At 42.9% G+C, this 22,223-nt stretch overlaps 1 protein-coding gene across 1 annotated transcript; it reads right to left on the bottom strand.

Moving 5' to 3' along the window:
* Nucleotides 1–6,395: 6,395 nt before the first annotated feature.
* LOC114351434 (uncharacterized) lies at nucleotides 6,396–21,564 on the bottom strand. Its single transcript, XM_028302646.1, has 9 exons — nucleotides 21,489–21,564; nucleotides 19,246–19,337; nucleotides 18,253–18,376; nucleotides 16,966–17,053; nucleotides 15,027–15,185; nucleotides 12,762–12,923; nucleotides 9,801–9,971; nucleotides 8,846–9,001; nucleotides 6,396–6,557 (listed from the first exon to the last, which is right to left on the bottom strand). Exons 2-9 carry the CDS (start codon nucleotides 19,274–19,276, stop codon nucleotides 6,396–6,398), a joined length of 1,053 nt encoding a protein of 350 aa, XP_028158447.1. The 5' UTR covers nucleotides 19,277–19,337; nucleotides 21,489–21,564.
* Between the last annotated feature and the right edge of the window lie 659 nt (nucleotides 21,565–22,223).

Below are 22,223 nucleotides of genomic sequence, written 5' to 3'. Positions count from 1 at the left end.
GGGGCTGAGGGCGTCCACAACAGTTCTCCATCGCGGCCGGTCTTGAGCTTCCCACTTTGGAAGCCTACTTGCTTATTAGACAATTTGACACCATTCCCCAATAATTCTAAATCACAACATTTTTTAAAATACACTTAATTCTGGTCATAAAACTTAATTATTTTTAAATTACTTGAAAATTAATATTTTTGGTTGCATTTTAATTGAAAAAAGCAGTTTAATTGAATTGAAAAAATGTGACGTCATTTGCTTCTATTGCCATACAAAATCTATGACAGTCTCATTTTATCAGTTTTAAAAAGTACGTCAATTGATTACTGATGTCAAAAAGTCTATTAAATGATTTGATTTGAGATTAACTATCTATACTTTGCCTTATTTTCCCTAAACCACAGAAATACATTTCTTAGAAACATCACAAAAAGCTCCTTCCCTTGTGATGGTTCTTATTAGATTAGAAAAACGATGTTATCTCACACTTTATAGCATCGTGGATATTTTTTCTACGTATTAGGAAACCATTAACATCTTTTATCGAGTAATCTGAGAACTGTGGACGAAACAATAAATCGATCGGGCGATATATCGAGTACGCGATGTATCGATACGCGTGAGAGATGACGATCGATGTGTTGACAAATTGGGGTAATAAGGGGCTTTTGGAGTGTTATAAATCGCTTTTTGGGAATCTTTAGTTGTATAAAAACATTCGGATAATCAAACTCGTAACGCCTCTCTTTAACTGACTTCAAAAAAGAGGCAGTTCTCTTTTTATTTTATTTTTTGATACATCAGAACTCCGTCAAAAGGACAATAATTGCATTTTATTCGATTTGTTTAAACATTTTTCACGCTAGTTACTTTAAAATAGGAGTAGATGGCGCTTGGATATTTATTAATTTTATTAATACTTACGCTAAGAATACACTGACTTGGAAGAGCTACGTCTAGTAGTGGACTGTCATTACCTGAAATCATGAATTATGATTCTTTCACCTATAAGGTGAACTGATAACCTTATAAAGGTTGCAGGAAGGTGCTAGATGCAGACCGCTACCAACTGATCATTATGGAACGGCTGAAATGATGATGATGATGATGTCATTACACCCAGTATTAAAACATCGTCCAATCCTATGCCACGGTCTAACATTGTCGTGACAGGTCTACGAACGTGTTAACAACAGCTAATTGTGATGATTCCTCTGGATCATTCTATAAAAATCACACAGATCTTAACTCATTGTAATAACGTCTATTTTTCCACAAAAATTAAATACGCTGTTGTATTGAATACTTACGGTAATGTTCTGGGAAACAGGTGACGATGTATGTATAGTGCTTTGTTTCGTCAGCACCAGTACTGGGGCAAGTGTGGTATGTGTGTTAACAAGATGGTATATCAGGTAACGGTTAAGTTTTACACGCGAACTGCGATAATTATCTTATCTCACAAGCTGTTAGTAGAGATCCATTATTTTTAAAATGTGCAAAACTTTTCCCCTACTTTGTTCACTAACGTGTTTGGTTCTTTTGTAATTATTTACCTTTTTTATGCATAACAAGGCAGGTATTTGACCACAATCGCACCTGATGTTAAGTGGGATGCAGTCTAGGATGGATTTTACCACGTCCTAGCCTACCTAGATGGTATTTGTTAAATATTTAGCTTCTAATGGTGCAACATAGTAATGTGGTACACCTTATTTTAACCGTAACTATAACCGGTGGAGTTTTTGTATGGAGTTTGAATTTTTTTTTTACATTAAAGTTAAAATAAGACGGTGAAATGGCCTTAGTGAGTTTTTTTGGCATAGTATCTTTAATAGAGACGCCCGTATTCACAAATATTGCTATGAGGTCCCACAGTGCGCGTGGACGCACAGGGTGACACACGAACCAATCACAGAGCTCTATTCAGCGCTGTGCGTTCGATCGCAATAGTGACTGAGTTTCTTGCGCTGCCTCTTCTCAGCACTGGCCCATTTGTTGTCCCGAAGCAGTGGTAGGGTTAATACTGGGACGTGTAAAAGTGCTTTTTAAAAGCCTATTTGCAAAAATAAATGAGTTTTATAAGTTTTATTTGCTGCTTCACTTAAGCAAGCATCGTTTGTGAATACGGGCGAGAATGTATTACCTAAGTATAGCTTTAATTCGTAGTCTTTAGGAGCCATATCTGAAGGAAGCACTACCTAGGACAAATCTGGTGCAATTAGGCAAATGCTTTTAACCGTGAGTGTACGGACAGACGGGCCCTTTGTTGTGGCTCGGCACTACGTCTAGATTCTAGATCTAAGGTAATACAACGGCTGTGGTAGAGAATAGGCATTCTAGCGTAAATTACCTCTTATTGCACGGATAACCAAATATTGTTTCAGTTTTCTGAATAGGGACTTTATAAAAAATTATAACACTTTAACCGACTTCAACAAAAGGAGGAGTTCTCAATTCCGTTGTGCAAGAAAGGATTTTTTCCTGGCGGCTTGGTGACTGGAATTGAACCGCCACCGGTGCAGACGGAGACGATGGTGAATTGTCTGCACGTGAAAAAGAGGTTGTCCGGCTTGCAGAAATTTATATAAGTTACCGTTCCTTGTGTGAAATTAGAAAATGTAAATAAAACAGCTCCCTCTCAATTGACACAATTTATTTTTATCTCGTATGCTCGTATATAGTTAACAATTACGATATTATAATAACTACTGTAATAGTGCCAATCTCAAGGGATTCAGGGTCGTTAATTAGGTTCGGTTTGGTGAATATTATTGCCACTACAAATTTCTTAAAACTCAGCCTAAATATTAAAAGACAATAACAATAGTAGAAGGGATTAGTAACTGTCAACTATGTAATTACTATAAGAGCTAGTTGAAAGCCTAATATAGGCATTATTTTTGATAAACATAGGCGGTACGAATTTCGCCATAATTAAAAAGTTAATGCGCGATAGTAGTTAATAATAATTACAGTGATCCTGTTATTATTATTAAAGTAAATAATAATTATATTACCAATATTGTAAATACTGGTAAAAATCGCAAGTACCTAAAAGTCATGGGTTAAGCCCATGACTTTTCATACAAACTTTGTCAGTCTATAACTTCTATACTCCATCGATAACGACATTGAGCTTTGGTTGGGGCAAATTAATATAAGGTAACTTCATTTTTTTTTTTACTTAATTAGGGTAAAAAAACAATGTTGAATACAATGTTGCTTAAGAAATCGAATTGCAAAAAATCAGTAAATTCAACATCAGCATCATTTACCACAGCTTACATTTAGTCCCAATAATTGATTCTGAGTTTTTCTGACTGACTCCTTTATGCAAAAATCGTTAAAGAACATAATAATAACGTATAATAATAAAAAGGATAACGTGTTTTGAGTCTTTAAAAACCGATCCCAAGATTAAAATCGTAGGGCTACCCATCGCACACAAACTCACACACACACACACTCTCTCNNGAAAAGCTAGTTGCAGAATTTACTACTGAAGATTTAAGTAAATCAAGTTACATACAGGATGATGCATTCGATAACGTTTTCGAGACATTTTTAGCTTATAAGGTTGAACTTCAGAATGTACTTTCAAAATTCGAGTCTAACAATGTTTCACCTGACAATAAAAATAATGATGGCCCTAAGGGGGAGTCTGTCTTACAATTACCTAAGATTCAGCTGCCCACTTTCAGCGGAAAGTACGTTGAATGGACGTCGTTTCGCGATTTGTTCACTTCCCTCGTACATAACAACGCGTCACTTGACGACGTTCAGAAATTGCATTATTTAAAGACACAATTGTCAGGTGAAGCAGATCAGCTCATACGCCATGTACCAATTACGCAGAATAACTATGTTAAATGTTGGAATATGTTAACAGATCGATATAATAACAAAAGATACATATCATTTTGCATTCTGAAACGTCTGTTCAGTCAACGTAATATTGTACAAGAGTCTTCTAGCGCCCTTAAAGAATTGTTAGATGTAACTACCGATTGTTTGCATGAATTAACAAATTTAGGTATCGACGTCACTTCCTGGGACGTTATTGTAATATACGTTGTAAGTATGAAGTTGGACGCCGAGTCGCGCAAGCAATGGGAGTTGCAGGTTAGTAGCACTTCCAATGATTTACCTACACTAACCCAATTTAAAGATTTCTTAGGTACTCGTTTTCGCGCTTTAGAGTTTGTTGAACCTAAAACCAAACCCAAGGCCACTCCTAATGTAGTTTCTAACCCGAAAGCTTTGCATACAACCACAAATATTTCATGCCCACATTGTTCTGAAGAACACAAGTTGTATAATTGCAAGAAGTTTGCTAATGAGGATGTTGATAAACGTCGTAGCATTACCAACTCGTTGGGGCTATGTTTCAACTGCCTCGGATACAACCATTCGAGCAAGGTTTGTCGCTCGTTCACCAAATGCCGTATTTGCAAACGCAAACACCACAGCCTATTGCATCCCAAAAGCCAATCCGACACAACCACGACTACATTAACTGCTGACCACAGCGCTGCCGATGTTGTGTCGAATAGCGAGGCCGTCACTAATATTGCCGCCCATTTTTCTAAAGGTACTACAGTCCACCAACAAGTTTTATTAGCAACAGCCCTTATTAAGGCTGAATCGAAAGATGGGTCGTCTCAAGTTTTGAGAGCGTTGTTGGATCAGGGGTCGCAGGCCTCATTTATATCAGAAGCTGCCGTTCAATTGCTGCGGCTGAAAAAGACATCTACTAAAAGCGCCATATCAGGTTTAGGTGGGGGACAAGGTGATCTTACCTCTAAATATACGGTAATGCTCAACAACACATTCTCTCTCTCTCTCGCTCGCTCTACGTGTTATATTTTTCTTAAAAAAATAAATAAAATCATCAATATCAATTAAATAATTATTTGTGTAGGTAATGATCCGGGGGCCAGTTCATGCAGGCAAATGTAAGTAACATAAAACTGAAATTTTGTAATTATAGAGAAGAAAAAAAATTACTATCGAACAGCTCACAATATAGGCCTACTATTACTATTCATTTTGTTTCTCTTTCATTCATATTCAATTTGCATTGATTGTTGCGTGCGTGCGCGTAAGAGTATTATTGCAGTTCATTTACTAGATAATTATTATAGTGTTAAATAATTTATTGATCGGCATAAATAATAATAAAGCGAGTGAGTAAGTATGTAGGTATGTATGTACACATTATGGAGTGTGTAATAAAATGTTAAACTCGGACTCGTCATCGACAGAAACTTGTGTTGGTGGACACACACATTAAGAATCATATGCGGCCCTGAAAAGGGCCTTTTTTGTGTTTGTTTGATGCGCGCGTATCCTCCTCGGACGACAGCGGCGGCGCAGAGCAAAGTCGAGCGCGAAGCACTTAGGCGCGCTCTCCTCTGACGTTTGTAGCCAACCGCACGTCGGAAATCCTCGGTCTTCTGGACAATTCACAGTGGTCTCATGTACAATCAAAGGACAACCCCGCCGATATTGCGTCGCGAGGCACTACTCCAACTGAGCTTTTACATAATCCTCTTTGGCTACAAGGACCAAGTTGGTTACGCGGCGAATCTTTGAATTACGGCAGACCTAGCTCTATAAACCACAACGACGAAGAAAAAGTAGTCCGTGTTCATGCGACGGCGATAACTCCCGAAGATGAAGATAATTGGTTGTGGGACAGATTTTCTTCGTTACGAAAGCTGGTCAGAGTAGTCGCTCTTTGCAAAAGGTTCATAAAAAGATGTCGCGAGCCCAAACTCAAGTTGTTACCTTACATTTCTGTGTCCGAAATAAAGGAGTCTCTACAGCTATGCATTCTGAAATGTCAAAAAACCTGGTTCCAAGATGACCTTCGAACTCTCCATTCAAAGGAAGAGGTTAGCAAGAGTAGTCCTCTTTCTTCGCTGTCGCCGTTTCTTGACGACGACGGAATTTTAAGAGTTGGTGGGAGAATTCGTCATTCCGAATTACCACCTGAAAGCAAGCATCCTGTTGTTGTCCCAAACAAATCAAGGCTAGCTAAATTGTTAGTGGCTGATGCTCACGAACGAACGTTTCACGGCGGGCAACAATTGATGCTCCGGTTCTTACAGACTAAATATTGGATATTGAGGGTCAAAGGTTTAATAAGATCACACATTCACAACTGTGTTCCTTGTATCCGTTACGCAGGAGCTTCTCGAAATGCGTTAATGGGAGAGCTACCTTCTTGTCGAGTTACACCTAGTAAACCGTTTTTAAATTCAGGTGTCGACTTCGCAGGCCCCATAAACATTCGATTTTCCAAGGGGCGAGGACAAAAATCATACAAGGGATACATCTGTTTATTCGTTTGTATGGCCACCCGCGCCGTACACATCGAAGCCGTCTCGGATTTGACGTCAGCAGGGTTTCTCGCCGCCTTCAAAAGGTTTGTCGCCAGACGTGGCCATTGTAGCCACCTCTGGAGCGACAATGGCACGAATTTTGTGGGTGCTTCTCGCGAACTGCGTTGTCTGTTCGGGGATGAGAGGAGTCGAGTCGCTTGTGAAATAGCCGATGCTCTAGCAAACAACAACACTGACTGGCATTTCATCCCTCCTCATTCTCCAAATTTTGGAGGGTTATGGGAGGCAGGGATCAAAAGCGTAAAACACCATTTTAAACGCGTGATAGGAGATAGCACTCTCACTTTTGAAGAGATATGCACAGTATTAAGTCAAATAGAAGCGTGTCTTAATTCGAGACCGCTGTCTAAGGCCAGTTCGGAACCAGATGTAGCTCCGCTTACACCTGGTCATTTTCTGGTTGGGCAACCTCTTGTATTGCCCCCAGATTACAACTTTGAACAACATGTTCATCTCAGCACTTTAAGGCGCTGGCAGTTGACGCAAAGGATGGTGCAATGCTTCTGGCGACGGTGGTCGGCTGAATACCTGACAAACTTTTTTCAACGACATAAGTGGTCAGTACGCACACCTGGATTCAAATTAGGAGACGTAGTCCTGATTAAGGAAGATAATTTACCTCCGGCTAGGTGGTTGTATGGAAAGATTGTCGAATTGCACCCGGGTAGAGACAACATTACACGCGTGGTCTCACTTCGTTGTAAAAACTCCGTCATCAAGCGTCCAACTTCAAAGTTGTGTCTTTTACCTACAGCTGATTGTTAAATCTATTTAGATGGATACTTAGAATGTCGATTTTATTGTGTTACTTTGTCCATACTTATTCCGTAGCCAAAGAAAAATGTATTGTTAAAATTTTTGAAATGTTGCTAATGATTTCAATTCATTTTAGATGTTTACCATGAGCCTATTTAAAATGTTAAATTTTGTAATCTGTAACTTACTATTCTCATGGTGGGCGGATTTTAAAGACTAGTCTTTGGTGGGCGGAANTAACAATAACATGCTCGAAAGGACAAATCCAACGAACCCAAAATCGATGAGTTTCCGCCGTTTCGTTTAGGAGTTCCTATGGCTACCTCCTGACTCCATCATTAGGACCCTGAACATTATCTAGCACTTAAAGATCTCGAAAAGACATCCAATGAACCCAAACTCGATGTGATTCCGCCGTTTCGTTTAGGAGTTCTTTTGGCCACCTTCCAGTCCCTTCATCAGACCAGCTGGTAGGTACCGCAATATTGTATTGTCATTTCTAATCTACATATAACTGCCAAGTTTCATGATGATACAATACTTAGAAGTGTGTGTAATTCAGATTTTAAGATTCCATTACATAGTTAGTTACATACACGACGACCTAATAAGAGCGTGTTAAAAACGAAAAAATGGACAGTTACATTATTTAATTATGTGTAAAAAGAAATTTCTGTCATCTTACATATCATTAAAACGACATTTCACCACGAAAAAAATAAAATATAATAAAGGTGCAGTTGCCAAGAATATTGCCGAGAAAGTTCCCGAGAATATTCTCGGGAACACTGAGAATATAGCCATTCACTGCAAATAGAGTGTATTGTTTAATATACACTTATCTATTGACTTAATTTAATACTATTTTACTTAAGAAAGTTTGTTTATTTCCATTTGATAAACATGATTCTCAACCTTTCTCACTTAGGAGAACGCTCCCGGGAACGCTCCCGAGAATATTCTCAGTTGAGAGAGCGTTCTCGGGAACGGCACATCAATAGTCGTGACATATTATACCAAATAAACTTTTTTCTATTCTAATAACCGCATCTGTGGTCTAGTGGTATGACTACCTGCTTCAGACGCAGAGGTTCGATTCCCAGTCGGGGCAGATTTTTCAGTTCGGTTTGGTTGGTGGTAGGGCTTGTTCTAAGTCCGCCTGGCTAGCTACCACCATCTTACCTAAGTCTGTCGCCATAACAACAATGTTAACAGCATTGTTGTGTTCGGGCAGTTAGAGGTAAGATAGCCAGTTCCTCCGTGGTTGAGGATTCCGGGTGAAGCTCGCTTCCACCTTCGGCCTGATCATCACTTACTATCAGGTGAGATACAGGCCAAGAGCTTCCTCGTTGTGGATAAAAAAAATTAAAAAAAACTTATGAGTGTTAATTTGTCTTTTCGTTAGAATAACCCTAACCTGGCATCTGTTCTTTTGCTTTTGTATTCTGAGGTAAAAATACAAAAACAGCAGAGCCAGGTGTCACAAAGGTCCCGTGATAAAAATCCTAAGATGCGCACTGCAATAACCGGTTATCACGCGATTTTATCGATTTTGCCCATACATTTTGACGTCGATAAAAGTTATCACGGCGCGCATCTTAGGCCTAGTGGTCGTGACATATTTTACCAAATAAACTGTTTTCTATTCTATTGAATTCTATGGATAAATAACAAATGACATCGCTTACCTCACAAGTAAACGTGTGTAGAAACCCGCTAAGTCCTCCCAGCTCCCGCACAGTAGTGGTTTCTCTTACGAAGAGTAGTCGCAACGCACAGACGCGTCTTACTGCGCGCGCGCCGCTTATGGTGCACACTGACGTCAGAGATACTGTTGTGGGTGTCTGTAAATGCAATCAGTTGTATTAGTGTTTATTATACACTAGCTTTTGCCCGCGGTGGACCGCGTGAAATTTAGTTTGTCTCAGATCGTCATAAATTATAGCCTATATATACGAGCTATCGTACAAACGTATTCACTTTTCATATAGCTAATAAGTTATTGCTAAGTAAGCGTTTGCGCGGTTGACCCAAATTAGCGTCAAACGCATTGAATACGTTATAGCAATAAATCAGTGTATTTTTAACAGTTACTCAAACTGGTCGTTTTCATTCCACCTCTCCCGACCCTTCAGCATCATTCACATCCTCATAGCATAGCATCCTTACCCTAGCATTCTTTAATGAAGGAGTTACGCCCCACATTAAATGGTCCTTCGATCCTACGGACTGGTTTGATCTCGCGTTACCGGTACAGTGCAGTATAGTTCGCGTTGTCAACTGACACGTTAACACCACGTCACGGAACGTTTAACCAGTGAACTAGTGCTCTCTAAGTTATTGAAGTGCTATCAGCAACGCAAGCCAGGAGGCTTGTACTCACAGCTTCAAAGTCAAAGTCAAAATTTCTTTATTTGTTTGGACTAATAAATAGTTCTTACAAATCGTCATTTTGCTCTTAAGGAGCCTCTACATGTCTCATAATCTTTTTACCCTACCAGCGCTTCGAGACCAACATTTGGCAAGTGCTGAGAAGAAGCGCCGCAACAAACTCAGTCACCACTGTCTGCCGGTTAATATAAAGCAGCATTATAGTACCGGCCAGGAGGCCGAAAAAAAAGAAAAACTTTGGTGTTGTCATACCTGTCCATTAGCCATCTTCTCATCCACCGGCTCGACCGGCGCTCTAGCCAGCTGCTCCTCGTCCAGCGCGAAGATGTCGTCGTCAGCGTCGCCGGTGCCCAGCCGCCGCTCGGGCTCGCGCGCGTCCGCCAGCCGCACCGCCGTGCCCGACACCACCAGCTGGATCTCGTCCTGAGGGAAAGGGGACGTGTTAAGACGTAAGCTGTTCCAGAAACTCTCTCAAGAATAATCGCAAAAATCCACTGCTGTACCAGACACCACTAGCTGGATATCATCTTGGAAGCAGGATAACAGCTTAGGATAGCTCGTCTTAGGGGCTAAAGGACGTGTTCGGACACAGATACACCAGCAAGCGTCCTGGGCGACAAGTCGACAAGCTTATAAGACAGATTTCCTAAAAATCCGCTGCTATATCCAACACCACCAGCTGGATCTCGTCCTGGAAACAGGATAATAGCTTAGTATAGCTCGTCTTAGGGGTAAGAGACCGATAAAGAACACTCGTCTTAGGGGCAAAAGCTTATGAGACAGACTTCCCAAAAATCCACTGCCGTACCCGACACCACTAGCTGGATTTCATCCTGGAAGCAAGATGTCCAGGCTGGACCAGGATGGATCTGGTTCAGACTGTGTGTTACTTACGACTGACAACTGTGTTAAGACTCCGATGTCCCAGAAATTCGCCGCCATGCTCGATACTACTAGCTGGATCTTATGCTAGGAGACAAAAGAGTAACTTAAAATTGTGATTTCTTAGAAATCTACCGCTATGCCTGATACTAAGCTGGATCTAGTGCTTTGAGCAAGGAGACAACTTTTAAGTTTTTGCAACGCCTTCACTGGGCGTCACATGTACCTACAAAATTATGTTCTATCAACCCTTACCCATGTGACATGCAATAAATAATTTGAATTTGACATGTTAAGGCACATGTTAAGATTCTCGACACTACTAAAGCCCGGTCCGTGAGCACACTCACTGCGGGCGCCCGTCGCACAGTCGCGACAGCAATATAATTACGCGCGAGCGATAAGGATGGGTAGCTTGGGGTCATTTGACAAAATTCTACGTGCTTCCGGACCAGACTATAGATGAGTTAGGACACAGATCTTTTAGCAGGCGTTCGGAGAGACAAATCAAGATGCTTATAAGACAGATTTCATAGTAGATGGCACAAAAATCCACCTCCGTTCCCAATATCACTAGCTGGTTCTTATCGTGAAGGCATGAAGTATCAGATTTCGCAGGATTCTAATTAATTCCTTCGAAGACGTCATCGTCCGCGTCAGAAGACAGAAGATGTGTTAAGATAGATGCTTCCCACTAAACGTCCCAGGGGACAAGACTCAGGTTTTCCCACTAGATGTCCCTGAAATACACCACCGTTCCTGATACTACTAGTCCTCAAGAATAATCCCAAAAATTCACCGCTGTGCCCAGATTCTGTTAGCTGGATTTCATCCTGTGGGACAAGAAGGTATACTAGACAGATCAGACGCCCTGACATGGACATGGTTCAAGTTTCGCCGAGCTGTAATCAATTCCTTCGAAGATGTCGTCGTCGGCGTCGCCCGTGCCCAGCCGCCGAGGCAGGATAACAGCTTAGGACAGCTGGACCTCGTCTTAGGGCATGAGGGCGTGTTACGACACAGATCTCTCAGTAAGCGTTCTGGAAGACGGACATGTTTGTGATCGGAGTGGACTTAAGACTCTCTAAGTTTATTCTCCTGTTCCCGCTCTAAAAGGCTATACGTAGTGTTTTTTTTTATCCACAACGAGGAAGCTCTTTATCTATCCTAGAACGTTTCACCTCAGGCAGATCAATCACCGCTGCAGGCGGCGCAGCTTGTAGGCGAGCGGCCCACTGTCAGGCCCCGCCCTGTGACGTCAGTCCCCCGCCTCACCTCGGGCAGGTCGATGCGGAAGGCGGCGGTGAGTAACGCAGCGGGCTGTAGGCGGCGCAGCTTGTAGGCGAGCGGCCCACTGTCAGGCCCCGCCCTGTGACGTCAGTCCCCCGCCTCACCTCGGGCAGGTCGATGCGGAAGGCGGCGGTGAGTAACGCAGCGGGCTGTAGGNCCCTGCGTGCCCAAACAATTGCACGCAGGAAGATTTAATGAAGGCTACTGACAACGCCACTCTTGTGGCGGAGTTTTGGGCTGACGCTGTGTAGGTTTGTTGTCGACACGACAAGAAGAAGAATAAAAAAAATATTTTATAGGTACAAGCAAGTTTTTATTCTGAAATGCATTTGTACTAAAACGAAAAAAATAATGCAAGGTTCAAATAATTTCGAAAGCTTGTAGCGCAAACCGAAAAAAAGAGGAATAAATTCCATGCGCTATAATAAAATAAAACGCTTTTCTTCAAATACTTACATCTTTTTGAAAAAAAAAAACTACGTTTTATTGAAATTAAATTGATGGTTTAAAAAATTTACCCAATATTCGAAAAATCCGGATAATCCGGATTTGTACGTAACACAAATCCGGAAAACCGGATTTAAGAAAAATCCGGATTTTGCAATCTCTACATGGAATGCCCCCTATGTTAAAAGCAGCTGTGCGCAGTGTTTCTTCCACTAGTAACTATCAAAAGCAGTGTTTCGTCTCGTAAAAGCACTAATTTGCAGTGTTTCCTCTTTGAAAGCAGCTGTTTGCAGTGTTTCTTCTTGTAGAAATAGCTCTGTGCTTTCTGTTCCTATTCTAAAAGTAATGGTATGCAGTGTTTCTAGAAGTGTTTTCTGTTAAAAGATACTACTAACCTCGGGCAGGTCACCGGCCCACCTGCCGCTGCCCGCCCACTGTCAGGCCCCGCCTTGTGACGTCAGTCCCCCGCCTCACCTCGGGCAGGTCGATGCGGAAGGCGGCGGTGAGTAGCGCGGCGGGCTGTAGTCGGCGCAGCTTGTAGGCGAGCGGCCCACTGTCAGGCCCCGCCTCCTGTGAGTCAGTCCCCCGCCTCACCTCGGGCAGGTCGATGCGGAAGGCGGCGGTGAGTAACGCGGCGGGCTGCAGGCGGCGCAGCTTGTAGGCGAGCGCGTCGAGTGCGCGGCCCACTTGCCGCTCGCCGGCGCCGCGAACGCCGCCTACCGTCAGGCCCCCGCCCTGCACTTTGCCGCGCCACGCCTAAATAACAACAACATCACAAGTTTTAATAGTAATTCAAAGTCAACAGCACACCAACCTGTTTACGCCATTCATTTATAATATTAGCACGTACGCGTAGTGCGTACTATTTAATTCAACAGCTTACCGCTAGATGACGCTGTAGGCTTTTAACACGCGGTGATAAAGTATTTTTCGATTTACATAAGTAGTCTGAGATGATGTTTTTAAAATATACACATTGTGGTTGAATCTTGATAGTGGTGGTTTTATTTCGCCTACTTCTCAAGATATTTTTTGGGACTTGAACAAACCAACAAATAAAATACTTGAAATGTTAGTAGTGGATTAGTCATATCTGTATAAGAACCGATGGGTTATCACTTATCAGCCAAGTCGTCAAATCAAACGCCAATTTCAGATAGTTTTGTCGCTAAACTACAAGCGAGTAAAGGTATAGTCGATACAATTTGGGGGTACTTAGTTTCCTCCATAAGGTAGTAAGTTTATGACGATGATAAAAAAACCTTAATTATCATCAGATAGCAGTAGCTAACTAAAGTCACTGACATAGCCCGACGGATTAGCAAGTTGAACTCTTGAAGTGGCAATGGGCAATGCACATAGTACGCAGAACAGACGGCCGATGGGGCAGCAAGGTTATGGAGTGGAGGCCGCATACCGGGAAACGCAGCGTGGGACGTCCACCCACAAGGTGGACCGACGACATCATAAAGGTAGCAGGAAGTTGCTGGACGCAGGCCGCTACCAACCGGGCAACATGGAAAGCATTGGGGGAGGCCTATGTTCAGCAGTGGACGTCCTATGACTGTGATAGTGATGAGTAGCTAATAGATATGACGGTCCCAATCTAACTTACAACTACTAAAGTCTGTTCGCCGAGAGTTGATAAATATTATGAAATGTCTTGCAATAGCGACTGTCGCCTAATTATCGCATTCCGTATGGCGGGCGTCGTTTGTCACAACGCGCACTGAGTACCATGGTACGAGCCACGCAGCTGTCGTCAAGCGCCCCGGCCGGCGGGCCGCAATGTGTGAAACGGAATAGATTTATTTTACATAAGACCGAAATGAATGGTATGACAGTGGTAGGGCTTTGCCCAACATTGGGATACACTATAAGCCACTTGATAATAATGAAATACTTTTTATCCAACACATGGACGCCACGTGTTTGATCCGTATCGGGACGTAGGCCCTAACCGGAATAATTCCCGTAAAGAAGAACGGTCACGCCCCATACAAAAAAAACCCAGACCCGACAGAAACGAGACATACCTCAGTTTTTTTGTCATGTCTTAATTAGTTAAATTATATATTTTTTATATTCGAAATCTATGTATAACACCAAAATATTACCCTTTGTTTTTGTTTAGGCGTTATACAAAAACTAATACAAAATGCTTATTTATCACCAAAATTGGTAAATGTATGTACCTAAATGTCTATTACAGCTGATATGGAATGTATCTAGGTGACCTGGAGATACAACCGGATTATACAGGGTGGTTATACATATGGAACGATAAGTGATCTCACTCGATTATTTTTAAACTATACAAGATATTGAAAAACTAGTTACTGATTCTGAAAGTGCTTCACGAGCTCTTTGAAATGGTACCATTAATAGGGTACAGATTATGGAAGCTGGTAACATTGAATTTATGGATTTTGTAACTTATTATTTTTTCCACCCTGTATAATCCGGCTGTATCTCCAGGTCACCTAGATACATTCCATAGCAGCTGTAATAGACATTTAGGTACATAGATTTACCAATTTTGGTGATAAATAGGCATTTTGTATGAGTTTTTGTATAACGCCTAAACAAAAACAAAGGTGTTATACATAGATTTCGAATATAAAAAATATATAATTTAACTAATTAAGACATGACAAAAAAACTGAGGTATGTCTCGTTTCTGTCGGGCCTGGGTCACAGATGACCGTTCTTCTTTAAAAGAGATAATAATGATAATTTACCAACTTTATCATTATATCGACAAAAATAATTAGCGGGCCGCAATTTATAATGAGTTTAGAACCTCTGATATTTTGTTTTTTTTTTTAACAACTCTCGGCGCACAGACTTTAGTCGTACCTGCACAAAAGCGTAAGGTGGCGCGTCGCGTTTCGGCGTGAGCGCGTCTGTGAACACTTGCATTCGCGTATGAAGACCGCGCCGCGCCAATCCACGGGCTGTGAACACTTGCATTCGCGTATGAAGACCGCGCCGAGCCAATCCACGAGCTGTCTCCACCTGGCAATGTAATAAACAGATGATTTAATTGATTGTTGTTCCACAAGGGTTCCCACTTTTCCCGTGAATGTTGTAACAGGAGACTAAAGGACAAATGTGGGATCCATTTGCGCCTTATTTTCCTGTGTGATCGAATCAAAAATTAGCAGATATGTAGGAGAACCAAAGTAATCGTCTTAGTCATTATCAAGTAACCGCCATGGCTTGTGGCGACCATGACATAGGAATGCTAGACTTAGCAGTGGACGACCGTTGGTTAGAACGAACGAGTCTAGTTGAGACCGCCATTTGTTTTATTTTCCGATCACAATGCTGCATTAAGGCGATTAGTGTCCTCAATCCGCGTCAAATGGGCATTTTGTAAAGCCATAATTGGCGGAGTTATCGCGTAACAAACATAGAAAAAAAAAAAAAAAACATACGGGTCGAATTGAGAACCTCCTCCTTTTTCGAAGTCGGTTGAAAAGTAGTTTAATTGAGATGACAAAATAGTGACGTCACTTGCTTGTAGTGCCATACAAAATCTATGGGAGAGTTTCGTTTTGACAGTTTTAAAAAGTACGTCAATTGATTGGTGGTGTCAACACGTCCATTGTCTATTTGGTATAAATTTACAAGATTATCGAGACCGTTTAGTGCAAAGTCGTTGAAGAGAGTGCGTCAGAATCGTCTTCTTCGATGTTCGCTCGCGAACCGAACATTGCTCGTTCGTTTGCCGAACGCTCACTGCTCCCTCCGGTCACGCCGCCCGCGGGCAATGTCCGTGAGTAGACAGATATGTATCTGTCATAATACACTCGACATCAAATAAATCGCACCTCCCGCGACAAGCATTTTCAAACGTATGCATCCCCACTTCCCACCAATATTGGCACCATTTAAAAGCCTAGTTCTAACCTTCATTTCATTAAAGGAAAGGTTTTTACCCCAAAAATGTGTCTAGGGAAGGATCCAGAGTCACTTCTTCAAAAAATAGGTAGTTACGCTAAAGCCAACTTTTATGACTATAAAACTGTTAAGTTGGGATTAATCGCTATCCATCTGTTAAAGAGGACACGTGAGATCATTATTTGGTTTTATAACCATAAAAATTGGTATAATTGATCCCATAGGTGGGCCCAAAGTGAGGTATTTTTTCGAGTCACATTTATGGTATATGTTAATCATTTATTAAGAAATTAAATGTGTTTTTCATTAAGGATATTTATTGGACTTTCAAATAACACCAATATTGTTGGGGCACCATGATTGTGTCAGAAGAAAATCGTTAAAGTTCGCGTCGCGGAAGGTGCGGTTTATTTGATGTTGAGTATATATTCAGCGAGTAGAATATCATTGGTATAGGATAGTTTGGGGTTTGTATTCCGGTTGAGACATGTTAAATTCATTCGGTTCAACTAGATAATCTTATTATCTAAGTAAATGTAACTCAAAGGTGACTGACTGACTGACATAGTGATCTATCAACGCACAGCCCAAACCACTGGACGGATCGGGCTGAAATTTGGCATGCAGGTAAATGTTATGACGTAGGCATCCGCTAAGAAAGGATTTTACGAAACTCCACCCCTAAGGGGGTAAAACGGGATCCAAGCGTACGAAGTCGCGGGCGGCCGCTAGTTCTTCAATAAATATAAAATCCCACGCGCGTCTCGTAGCAATGTATAACTAACTATGTGATCGTTTCTAGATTATGGATTATCAGTAAGCAATCGTTTATCTTATGTAATTACAAACTAACAAATGAATTACGGCAGTAACTGTAGCTATACTTACCGACGGCAGTCAAAGTAACCGCTTTAGAGTAGGAGGCAAGTCTGCTGGGTTTAGAGCAAGTAGATAACAGCACCGCGGGCACTCGCGCTCGTCTGTGAATGTAAACTCTTATTATTGTGTGTTTTATTGGATAATCTTACCCATTCTCTTACGACATCTACGAGAAGATGGGGTGGTCTTATTCATCTTTGCTGGAACCACATCTTTAGCTTAGGCAATCCCATTGTCTAAACAAACCGATAAAAAGGGACAAAATATTTAAGCCATACGCTAAATGAACTGCACTTTATTAAGCTGTAGTGAGTACAGCAATTACTCGCAATTTCTTTAAATGTGTTTGCGGTGTGGTCCTTCTGTTGATTTATAAGTGTTCTGCAGTAGGCCTGGTATTGGGGTTACCTCCATCATATCATGTCATCGTTTCATCGAATGATCAAAATATCGAATGGTAAAAATATCGAACGTTCAGAATATCGAATTTACAAATCATCGAACGATCAAAATATCGAATGTTTAAAATATCGAAAATCAATATAGAGGTTTTAATTAAATGTCATATGATTAATTTACCTAAATAAAACATATTCATATAAAAAATTTTTTTATTTCCTACTTTAGGGTACCATAGTCAACAAACCCTTACCTCCATCTTCCTATTATACTATGCAATATAAGATCGACTTTCGATATTTTAATCATTCGATCATTTGTAAATTCGATATTCTGAACGTTCGATATTTTGATCGTTCGATGACACGTGTTCGATATTTTGATTTTCGATCATTTGTTATTCGATATGGTGGAGCCCCTGGCAGGGTGGAAAAAAATCATGATTTTTTTATATTAATCAAAAAAAACAGATTTTTTTGAATATTTTATTTTATTTTATTTTATAATCATTGTAATCATTGCCTTAGTTTTTCATGCAGAAAACATGTTTATTTAGGTACAATTGAGGTATAGTACTGGGAACAAGCCAAAAAAGTTAAATTATGTAAGATGTCATATTTTTACTGAAACAAGAAAAAACTCGTCAAAAACAGCTCGTCCTAAGTGGTGTCTGTTTCCATTACAAAAACACGAATATCTTTTTACAACTATTTCATACTTGAACACCTAATTAAAAATGAAATTTTAGTAGGTATATTGATTTAAATCAGTGATTTTTATTAAAAAAATCATGCAATAAAAATCGTGATTTAAATCATGATTTAAATCAACTTGATTTAAATCTTGATTTAAATCAACTTGATTTAAATCACGCAACCCTGGCCCCTGGTGTTGTACGTACCTGCAGCCGCCGCATGTGGATAACTCCGCGCGGTAGGGCCCGGCTCCCGGCGAGTAGGGCACGTGCGCGGCGGAACATTCGCTCTCTACTTCTTCTATTGTTGCTTTGGATGTGCCGTTGGCCACTGGAAAGACATAAGCTTTTAATATCATCATCATATCAGCCACATGACGTCCACTGCTGAACATAGGCCTCCCCCAATGATTTACCAGTTAGACCGGTTATAGCCCGGTCCGTGAGCACGTAGAATTTTGTCCAATAACTCCAAGCTACCATCCTTATCGCTCGCGCGTAATTATATTGCTGTCGCGACTGTGCGACGGGCGCCCGCAGTGAGTGTGCGAGTGCGACAGCAACATAATTACGCACGAGCGATAAGGATGGGTACTAATGGGTAGCTTGGGGTCATTGGACAAAATTCTACGTACTCGCAGGCAGACCAGACTATAGTTGTGAACATCCAGTGTACTCCTGCCATCTTTATAAGGTCCTGCATATGACATCGGTCCAGGAGATCACATGGTACACAACAATTTCATGAGATTTAGAATGAATTCAGATCAGTGACTAGACAACCCAAGACAGTCCAAAGGTTACTACAAGGTTCGAGACTATATTAATGACAAGGATGCGTGGTCAGTTCAGTCTGCACATATTTGATGTACTTGAATTTGGTTATTCTTCTTACCGTTAGATAATTCCTGGCAATTAGCGGTGAATGAGTTTGTTCCGGCGTTTCTTCTCAGCACTTGCTATATATGTTTGTCTCGAAGCGCTGGTAGGGCCCAAAAGATAAGGAGACATGTAAAGTGCCCCATAAGGGCTACCTTTTCTTTTTTATTATTTTCTATATTTTGACGTTCATAAGTGCCACTTGTGGTCTAAACTAAATAAATATTTTTGATATTGATTTTTTTGATTTTAGATTGTCTTGTCGCCTTAGAACAAGGAAAGCCGACCAAAAAATCACAGCAAAAGAAAAAGATAAATTACCTGACATAGCAGCATCCAATTCGGCGTTCATGTCGCAATCAAGATTAATCACAGCTGCCGTGCCCGATGCAGATAGCACGCATACATCTTCGCTGAAATCGAAAAAAAAAAAACAAATATTAAATCGTAAAAAATATGTCTGTCGAGTTAGCTATAGTCTGGTCTGCGAGCACGTAGAATTTTGTCCAATGACCCCAAGCTACTCATCCTTATCGCTCGCGCGTAATTATATTGCTGTCGCGACTGTGCGACGGGCGCCCGCAGTGAGTGTGCGAGCTACAGGCACTGACCAGATGGCGGCGGTGTCGGCGTAGACGATGACGGCGTTGCAGCGTAGCGCTCGACGTGGGCTCTCGCCACCGACCTCCACTAGTTCCACGGGCGTGTCAAACTGACTACATGACGGGGGTGTCGGCGATGTAGGCTCTCGTTACTACAGGCACTGATCAGACTACAGGCACTGACCAGTTACTACAAGCACTGACCAGATGGCGGCGGTGTCGGCGTAGTCGATGACGGCGTTGCAGCGTAGCGCTTGATGTGGGCTCTCGCCGCTGCCGTCGACTAGTTCCACGGGGCGTGTCAAACTGACTACATGGCGTGTCGGCGATGTCGGCTCTCGTTACTACAGGCACTGACCAGTTGCTACAGGCACTGACCAGTTGCTACAGGCACTGACCAGATGGTGGCGGTGTCGGCGTAGGCGAAGACGGTGTGCCACAGGCCCTGACCAGTTACTACAGGCACTGACCAGTTACTACAGGCACTGACCAGTTGCCACAGGCACTGACCAGATGGCGGCGGTGTCGGCGTAGGCGATGACGGCGTTGCAGCGTAGCGCTCGACGTGGGCTTTCGCCGCTGCCGTCGACTAGTTCCACGGGGCGCGTGTCGAACTGACTACATGGCGTGTCGGCGATGTCGGCTCTCGTTACTACAGGCACTGATCAGACTACAGGCACTGACCAGTTACAACAGGCACTGACCAGTTGCTTCAAGCACTGACCAGTTACTACAGGCACTGACCAGACTATAGGCACTGACCAGTTACTACAGGCACTGACCAGATGGCGGCGGTGTCGGCGTAGGCGATGACGGCGTTGCAGCGTAGCGCTCGACGTGGGCTCTCGCCGCCGCCGTCCACTAGTTCCACGGGGCTTGTCAAACTGACTACATGGCGTGTCGGCGATGTCGGCTCTCGTTACTACAGGCACTGACCAGTTGCTAAAGGCACTGACCAGATGGCGGCGGTGTCGGCGATGACGGCGTTGCAGCGTAGCGCTCGGGCGCCGCCATCCACTAGTTTCACGGAGCGTGTCGAACCGACTAGTTGGCGGGAGAGTCGGCGATGTCGGCTCTCGTTACTACAGGCACTGGCCAGTTACTACAGGCACTGATCAGACTACAGGCACTGACCAGTTACTACAGGCACTGACCAGATGGCGGCGGTGTCAGCGTAGGCGATGACGGCGTTGCAGCGTAGCGCTCGACGTGGGCTCTCGCTACCGACCTCCACTAATTCCACGGGGCTTGTCAAACTGACTACATGGCGTGTCGGCGATGTCGGCTCTCATTACTACAGGCCAGTGCCTGTTCAGTACCAGTTACTATCGAGCACTGACCAGTTACTACAGGCACTGACCAGTTACTACAGGCACTGACCAGTTACTAAAGGCACTGACCAGTTACTAAAGGCACTGACCAGTTACTAAAGGCACTGACCAGTTACTACAGGCACTGACCAGTTGCTACAGTGTAGTAACGGGATCGAATAGGTGAATGAAAGATGTTGTCTCAATGATAGTCGTGTAATAAATTCGATTCAAAAGTGCATTACAAAATATATTATATTCTAACTTAAACTACGTCACACGCTGAGGTCGCGTATGTCATCGACCTAGATACGCTCATGCGGTGTACACTAAACTATGATATTAAAATATTCTTATAATTACTTACATACTATACTACAACAGGCACTGACAAGTTACTACAGGCACTGACCAGTTACTACAGGCACTGACCAGTTACTACAGGCACTGACCAGATGGCGGCGGTGTCGGCGTAGGCGATGACGGCGTTGCAGCGTAGTGCTCGGGCGCCGCCGTCCACTAGCTCCACGGGGCGTGTCGAACTGACTACATGGCGTGTCGGCGATGTCGGCTCTCGTTACTACAGGCACTGATCAGACTACAGGCACTGACCAGTTACTACAGGCACTGACCAGTTACTACAGGCACTGACCAGATGGCGGCGGTGTCGGCGTAGGCGATGACGGCGTTGCAGCGTAGCGCTCGGGCGTGGGCTCTCGCCGCCGCTGTATACCAGTTTTACATGGCGTGTCGAAGTGATTAGATGGCGGGGGTCGGCTGAACAGTTACAACCGGCACTGACCGGTTGCTACAGGCACTGACCAGATGGCGGCGGTGTCGGCGTAGGCGATGACGGCGTTGCAGCGTAGCGCTCGGGCGTGCGCTCGCAACTCAGTGCGTAGTTCGGCCCACCACGCCGCTCGGGCCGCGCTCTCCCCGCCGCCGTCCACAAGCTTGACGGAGCGGGCGCATACCGTGCCACCTGCGACGATAACTTATATTTAAATGAATATTCTTGGACATTTTACACTGCGCTTCTAAAGCCCGGTCTGTTAGCACGTAGAATTTTGTCCAATGAGGGCTATCGTTTTAGCGCTCACCAGTTAGCGCCACTGTAGAGTAAGGTCCTGTCACTTGCTAGTCGCGAAGACAGTGGCACCAACTTGTGAGCGCTAAAGTGGTAGGAGGACTGTCGCATTTGCACTCATCAAGATGGCGCCACTGTAGAGTAAGGTCCTGTCAATCGCCAGGGGTGCCAACTTTTAAGTATAAAAACGATAGCCCTCATTACCCCTAGCGACGCATCCTAATCGCTCGCGCGTAATTATATTGCTGTCGCGACTGTGCGACTGACACCCGCAGTGAGTGTGCGAGCGCGATAGCAACA

The sequence above is a fragment of the Ostrinia furnacalis genome, unplaced genomic scaffold (assembly GCF_004193835.3).
Source record: "Ostrinia furnacalis isolate ACB-3 unplaced genomic scaffold, ASM419383v2 OfSCF1137, whole genome shotgun sequence".
Lineage (NCBI taxonomy): Eukaryota > Metazoa > Arthropoda > Insecta > Lepidoptera > Crambidae > Ostrinia > Ostrinia furnacalis.
The sequence above is the reverse complement of the archived record's forward strand: the minus strand, read 5'-3'. Positions and strand labels throughout refer to the sequence as shown.